At 33.1% G+C, this 7,424-nt stretch overlaps 1 protein-coding gene across 2 annotated transcripts; it reads right to left on the bottom strand.

The window, feature by feature from the left end:
- Positions 1 to 1,144: 1,144 nt before the first annotated feature.
- LOC109788091 (thermospermine synthase ACAULIS5) lies at positions 1,145 to 4,282 on the bottom strand. Of its 2 annotated transcripts, none has more exons than XM_020346736.3 (10): positions 3,837 to 4,282; positions 2,938 to 3,004; positions 2,743 to 2,837; positions 2,551 to 2,653; positions 2,376 to 2,464; positions 2,126 to 2,285; positions 1,958 to 2,033; positions 1,821 to 1,879; positions 1,512 to 1,648; positions 1,145 to 1,416 (listed from the first exon to the last, which is right to left on the bottom strand). In XM_020346736.3, the coding sequence occupies exons 1-10, from the start codon at positions 3,983 to 3,985 to the stop codon at positions 1,344 to 1,346; spliced, it is 1,008 nt and encodes a 335-aa protein (XP_020202325.1). In that variant the 5' UTR covers positions 3,986 to 4,282; the 3' UTR covers positions 1,145 to 1,343. The 2 variants fall into 2 exon arrangements, with proteins under 2 accessions (XP_020202325.1, XP_020202335.1); XM_020346746.3 differs by lacking the exon at positions 3,837 to 4,282 and adding an exon at positions 3,237 to 3,283.
- Positions 4,283 to 7,424: the final 3,142 nt, after the last annotated feature.

The raw sequence follows: 7,424 nt of genomic DNA, 5'->3' as shown, positions 1-7,424 counted from the left end.
TTGGGAAAGGTAGGTCTAACTTTATGGCCCATCGTTTTGAGAAGAGCTAAAAGAACAGCCACATAATCTTATGGACCAAGAAACAAATAAAGAAAGCTGTATATGCCGATCATATATCAACTGTTTGGTACACATGTAAACTATAATATTATTCAACAAAAAAATCTAAAATATAATATAAATTTTGTCGGTGGAAGAAAAAACTAATGAAAAAAATATTGTTAAAAGGAATAACTTTATGCCAACTTGCAATCATATATGCTTGAGGCTGCCTGATACTTGGGAAACAGAACAAGCAACCTGGTTTTAAGGCTAAAATTGGCTCTCCATGTTAATTAAATCTTAATTTTGGAGCTCACTTGAGCACTTCCTTTTAAAAAGAGAGTACAGTATCATGGTTTTTTTTTTTCCTTCTTCTTCTTTTGAAATTATACTCAATATTTATTTTTCTTTCATTAGTTTGATTTCTCTTAATCTATATAATTGCATAAGATATCTGTGTTAAGGGGAAGCGTACTCCTTGTTGTGTTATTATATAAATTAGGAATGTTTGCATAGAGTAATTTTTATTTTATTTTATATGTATTATTTGTATATATTTTTTTTATACAAGCATCTAACAAGATATTTATCATTTTACCACATCATTCTTTTATTGATATGATGTGTTGGGGAGGCAAATCCTTTTTATGTACAAGTGTTTTATGTTGATAGTGTATATAAGTTAAACTAAAAGAAAAGGTATCAAGTGAAATTTTGTTAAATTTCAAGAATGTAAATAAATAAAGCCTATCATATGTATGCAAAGTTATGCAAACAAAATATGACTTTTAACGAATGCTTAGATAAAATTGATTACATAAAAAGTATTTTGAATGCATAAAGTAGGGTTTTTTTTTTATAAAATTTATCATTTGCATAAAGTAGTTTATATAATATTAACACCAAAATAAAAGAAAATAAATAAATTCTGTGAAAAGATATGATTCCCGTTGTAACATCATATTAAACAAACCCAATTAGATCACATCGCATGAGGAGAAAGGTGAAAACTGAAAATTAGTAGTAACTCAACGATGATTTTTTGTTGAAGTGATTCAGATTCAGAATATTGGTAGACCCGCGGATAGTGTAAGCATATTCATAAAGAAGCAGAAAATAGGACTCGCTTGTAGCCCATTCATATATCATGTAAGCCTTTTCAGGTGAACTACACACCAAAAGTAAAAAGAAAAAACAAAGGAAATGCATAAAAGATGAAATAAATAAAGTCTTGAAAGCCCTTTCACTTGCGTTGTGTGTCTCTTTTTGCGTTACTATTTGATTTTACTTCTCAAGCTTGGCTATGCATGCTTGCCGTGGCCATGTATGAACCTAGCAGATTCCTCTGTGTATACATGAGTTTCATTGTTCAGCCTGTCAATAGTGTCAAATGTGTGTCAAGAACAGAATACCAAAAGGGAACAAATGCAATTGCAAGATGATAGAATACAACTAAGCGTTGCACTTACGACTTGCGAACAGTTTTGCTCAAAGTTGAGGCTGATGTGAAAGTTTTCCCATCAAGATATCTATTTTCCCCCTTAATCCTATGTCTCATTCTCAGGTCTAGTTCTTCTGCACTCAGGTCTAATGGAGAATCTGAAGCCTGTTACATGTGCAAATATTGTTGAGATACGTTTCTTATAAAACACCTTTCCAAACAGTTGAACAACCTTTTTATTTTTATTTTATTTGGGGGTCCTTTCTTTAGTACATATCATCATACATAACACATAGAATTAAACAACAACTTGAAATTAATTATAAGTAATATTTACCATGACCCATCCCCAAATATCAGCATAGGATGGGATGTGAGCTGAATAAGGCACAACATCTGCAAACAAAAGGAAGAGGATCAGTTTGATGCAATTGATCTCAAAAAAGAAATATTTTCTTTTCCCTCGGCACTTACACTTGAAAACCTGTCTCAAGGTGTTGTAGATACACGAGAACACTTCTGTGTGGCTAAATATTCCAGCTGGTCCTGCCTGAAAATGTATAAGAATTTAATACACACATGTTATTTAATTATGTTTCATTTTTTTTTTATAAGTATCGATACATATTTACTTAAATATACCTGTGTCACGAATATGCCACCTTTCTTCAGTCTAGGCTTGACAATGAACTCATAGAAGGACTTAGTGTAAAGTTTGTAACAAGGACCACCATCAATTGGGTCTGCCAAGTCGCCAACTATAACATCATAGCTCTCCTCATCTCTGGCTTCTAGCTCAGCCCTGCAACATGACACATAATAATTGCAACTTAGTGGCAAATATAATTAAATAATGACATAACAAGCACGGGACCTTATTTGATTATCAAACCTGGCATCATTGATGATGACCTCAAGTCTCATATCACGGAATGCTTCCTTGTTCACAACTAAGTACGATTTGCAGAAATTCACCACCTCCTGCTCCAGCAAACACACAGATTTTAAGTTTTTAACTAGTCAATTAGCTCCATGGTATACTAAACTTTATACAAAAGAGATTTTACCTCATCTATGTCACACATTACAACTTTGTCTATGGTCTTATGCCTCAGCAATTCCCTTGCAGTAGAGCCTTCTCCTCCTCCCATAATGAAAACATTCTTTGGGCTAAAACATCGCATACAAAAGATAATGAAACAAAATTTAGAAATGCTATCTACATCTCATCTTTGATTGTTAGAGAACAAAGGAGGTACTTAGGATGGTGAAGCAGAGCCGGATGAACAAGACATTCATGGTAGACAAATTCATCTATCTCGGCACTCTGAAGCTTTCCATCAATTACCAAAGCCTGCAAGAGGGCACAACAAAGTAGAGCACATAATAAGAGGCTAGTTCATTTTAGGTTCTTGGTGAGCAAAGGTAACTTTATGTTGTATGTGCATATGAACCTTTCCAAAGGGCTTTGTGTCCAACAGTGCAATGTCTTGGTACTGGCTAGCTCCTGTATGCAGTATACTGCAACCGCACCAAAGATAGAAGAATAAATTATACTTACATGTAAGTAACACATGAATGACACGTAAAACTTCTTTGCAAACTTTTTTTTTTTCATTTGGCAAATAAAAAGAGATAGAAAAGTTGCTGCTACATTATTAAGAAAAGAAAACTCTAATGTGAACAATATGCGTTACATTAGTATCTATATCAAACAGAAAATAGTGCTGGACTTTGCTATGAAAAAGCTAACTTATTTTCATTTGTGTTGTCTGCCTTTTTCATGGCCACAAGCAAAAAGAACTTGCAACTTTTAGGATCCCTTTTACTTTTTCCTAGCATGAGAAGCTGGAACCATCAAAATGTCCGTGATATATACATCCAAGAAAATTCCAAACATTAGTAGCAGACAACTAGCACTGTATTTTTGTCGCACTCAAATCAAACCCAAATAAAAAAGCTCTTGCTTCTTTTACCTTCTTGTTATGTGTTTTGTGGCTTTATTCCTTCCATGAATCTTCTTAAATCATTATTAACAAAAAGAAATAATAACTAATAGTAAAATGAACATGGAAAGGCCAAAAGAGCAGTCAAAGGAAGAATAATCCTATTCCTAAGAGAGAATGGAGTTCGAAATGAAAAGTATAACCGGGTGATACATTTTTTTGATTTTTTTAGTCAACAAGAAGTATATGCAAAACATCATTTTGGACGATATGATGGAGCCAAAACTTCCACATTGAGCAGGTATGCAAAATGGTAATTAATAATGTGGTATTATAACAAGCTAGTATTATCACATAGCATATGTAACTTAGGGTAAGAACAAAAAAAGAACTAGAGATATATGTACCTATTGAGAGCAAAACACCATCTCAAGTCCTCTTCGATCTCTTCTTCATACCAACAACTCTTCCTGTAACCATTCGAAGAATGGCTTTGTCCATTGACTCCACTAATACTGCCATTGCTAATGCCATTTGGTAAAGCTATCTCACCCATTTCGCTTGCAACTCAGCCTGAGAGCTACTGAACGAGGTATTGGAAAGAGAGCTAAAGAGAAAAGATAGCTAGAGAAGTGTTGTGATAGGATAGGAGAATGGGAGGAGAATATAAGGAGGTGAAGATGGTAGGGAAATCAAAAGGGACAATGATGCGGGTTGAGAATGTGAAAAACAAGAAATCTAGCAAAGTGGATGTGCTCAATGCATATATGAAAAGCGCAATATCCTCTTGGGGTTTCGTAAAGTAGAATACAAATAAGTTCTGGGGGATTTCTGAGGTTGATTTGATATCATAGTTAGGCCAATATCTTTGTTATACTTGTGTACAGTAGCATGTCACATGTGCATGCTAATAACAGTAATAACAGAAATTCTTTCTTCTTTATCTTTAAAAATATACCACCTCAATTATAAGTTACAAGGCTAAAAAAAGTATTACAGTAAGAAACAGCAATGACTCGCATAATTAATGTGACACACATCGAATAATGGTACATACCAAAAACACTTTCCCATGAACTTTATGGGCAGCTAAGGAATTTCTCCATGGTGCATATAAATGGCATGCATGATTATATTTAATGATGTTATTGCTACAAAGTTATCACATAGGAGATTGTTGCGTATTGAAATATATATTAGAAAAGGGTAAAAGGTGATGAATGATGATTGTGGGAGTGACAATTACCGAAAATTCTGGTAATTCTTTTTCCTTCTGAAATGTGTGCAAAAATCTTGGGTTTGTGAGAGGAGGACAGAAAGAGAAGGGGGCGTGCAGTGGAGACAATCATATTTATTCTCTTTGTTGCTTCAAAAAGCTATGGAAGAGAACTGCGCGTGCCTTACCATAAGTACTCATCATCACTGTCACCATCAAAGCAATCCCCCCAAACTAATAAATTTAATTTCAACCCCACCATTACTAACAAAAATTAACCAGCATCGGATAATAATATCTTGCACGAAAGATTCTTAGTTGTCCTGCCTGCAGAAACATATTTGTTTTGCACCGTTAAACCTTTTTCCCACACTAACTATAATATTTAAAATACAATTTTAGAGATATTAACTGACTAAGAAGGTAGATATGAAAAATAAGAGGTATACTCAAGTATTTCTCCCTCGTATGATCCACTTTGTGGGACCGAGAGTTTTATTGGCTGTTTTTCTGTTGATGTAAGGTTGGCATCAGCATGATGTTTCCACATAGACATTAATGAGGACAAGGAGGGGGCGTAAGAGGAGATACTGTTGCTCATGCTGGCCAACCATGCATTCAAAGAAATCATCCTTGGTTGGGGATTATGGGGGAGCAATGATGGACTACTGTCCTCGTGTGTATAAGTTATTATGCTTCCCAAACTAAATTAGTATAAATGTCCCTTTTGTATTATACTTATCAACTCAAGAATCTAATTAAATAGCAGAAAATTGGAATGTGCCTACCTCCAATTTTATTAATCAGGCCGGCAATTTTCTTATTCTTCTTTTTTCTTAATTATAACTTTCTAGTTAAACAGTAATGTGATATTATGCATGAACCTCTTGATCCAAATGAATTTCCTTTTCTTAGCTGATAGGTACGAGGCTGGTGGCCTTATCTTGTTACCGAAAAGCAGAAAGAAAAATAAACCAAGCATGCACGACTTTTTCATAAAATGCTGATTACCTTTGGACATTAGATAAGCTTGGTCAGATTCTAATTAAATTACAGCAGATATATAATAAAGAAATTGATTAAGATAGAACGCTTTTGTTAAACTAAAGTAGAAAACAATTGAAAATTGGAAAGTCCCTTTTTGAAAATTTGGATGTAAATCAAATAAGTCAAAATTAACGTGTGATATATTATGTGGTTTCATAAGAAATCATGTACTCAGATTCACAGAGACCGTCACAAGTGAAAATGCACGTTGTTTTGTGCCTAATTTACATATTTACATATGCTTAGGATGTTGTATATCTCCATGGGATAACACTGTTATTTGATGTCTCTATTTGCCAAACAAAAATTAATGACCGACCTAGAGACGTGAAATGAAAACTTTAATGCATATGACTAAATTCGTTCGTAAATTATGCAAAAAAATTTAAGGCCACTAACGTCCGATAAATGATGATGAAACTAACTTGATCTCCAACACAAGAAATTTCAGCTTTCAAACAATGCTATTAACGAGTACTTTTAAGTTGTTGTTTTTGTTTTTGTTTTTTTTACAAAACGAATTTTAAGTTATGTTTGGTTAAAATGAATTTGGGAAGAGAGAAGTACGTGAGAAAAAGGGGAGAGAGAATAGTTTTTAATTATATTAGAAGAAGGAGAAGTGAGAGAAGAGAGAAAAGTTTGAAGAGATTCCAACCCAAAAAAAAAAAAAAAAAAACTCTCTTCACTTTGATGAAATTTTGAGAAAAAATGACAAAAATAAAATAAAATAAAATAATATTAAAAATTAGATGACATAGTTATTTAACTTTGATGAGGCATTAATGAATAACAGACTTGCGTCATGTGGAGGGATTCTGAGAGATAGTTATAGATCATTTATATTGACTTAGGCAGGATTAATTGATAGTTGTTCTGTAGTGCAAGCAGAACTTTGGGCCTTATATAATGACTTAAGGCTTATTAAGGACAAATTCATCTATTCTCCTATAATCATAGAATCTGATTCATCTACAGTAGTTTCCTTTTTAATTGAAGGTTGTCCTCGGTCACACTCGTGTTACTCCTTGCTCAATCATATTGTCAGAATTTTAGGTGGCTTCCACAATATTGATTGCTCTCATGTCCTCCGAGAGGCCAATCAAGTTGTTGATGGGTTTGCCAAGCTAGGATTCTCCCTTCTTGAAGAAGTGCATATTTTTAGTTCTCTCCCGAGTTGGACACATTTTCTTTTACTTGCTGATAAGTTTGCAGTTCTTTTCTCTCATAATGTTTTAAAGTTTTAATTTAGTCCCATTTTAATTTTTGGGTTCAATTTAGTCCCACTTGTTAAAAATACTAAAAATGTTTGTTTTCCGTCTAAATTTTTCAAACTCCGTTAAAGAGTCGTGAGAATCACGATCGTCATAAAAACATTTGATAAGTAAGAGCCCTGAGAATTACATCCGTGATTCTCAATCACTTGGACACTTCTAAACGGCGTTTGAAAAATTTAGACAGAAGATAAATATTACTAGCATTTTTAATAGGTGAGACTAAATTAAACCCAAAAATTAAAATGAAGCTACATTAAAACTTTAAAATATTATAAAAGTTCAAATTAGGGTTTTAGCCTAAATTTTATTTATGATTTTTTGCGATTCTTAAAAAATATTAAAAATAATTTTTTAACATTATCTTAGCAAATTTTACTTATGAGTTCGTGATTCTAAATACATTTGGACTAATAGTGAAAAATATTTAAAAAAAACTATTAAATTATGATAAATAAATA

Source organism: Cajanus cajan, chromosome 7 (assembly GCF_000230855.2).
Source record: "Cajanus cajan strain Asha chromosome 7, NIPB_CcT2T_4, whole genome shotgun sequence".
NCBI classification, from domain to species: Eukaryota; Viridiplantae; Streptophyta; class Magnoliopsida; order Fabales; family Fabaceae; genus Cajanus; species Cajanus cajan.
Note: the sequence above shows the minus strand (reverse complement) of the source record. Positions and strands in the feature narration are given on the sequence as shown.

Bases quoted from the DNA above. Each gene is read 5' to 3' on its own strand.
- LOC109788091 (XM_020346736.3), bottom strand. From the start codon at position 3,985: ATGGGTGAGATAGCTTTACCAAATGGCATTAGCAATGGCAGTATTAGT. The intron at 3,005-3,836 runs GTACATATATCT...GTGCGGTTGCAG, and splicing joins TGGTGTTTTGCTCTCAATAG to TATACTGCATACAGGAGCTA. The intron at 1,880-1,957 runs GTAAGTGCCGAG...TTTTGTTTGCAG, and splicing joins CTTGAGACAGGTTTTCAAGT to ATGTTGTGCCTTATTCAGCT.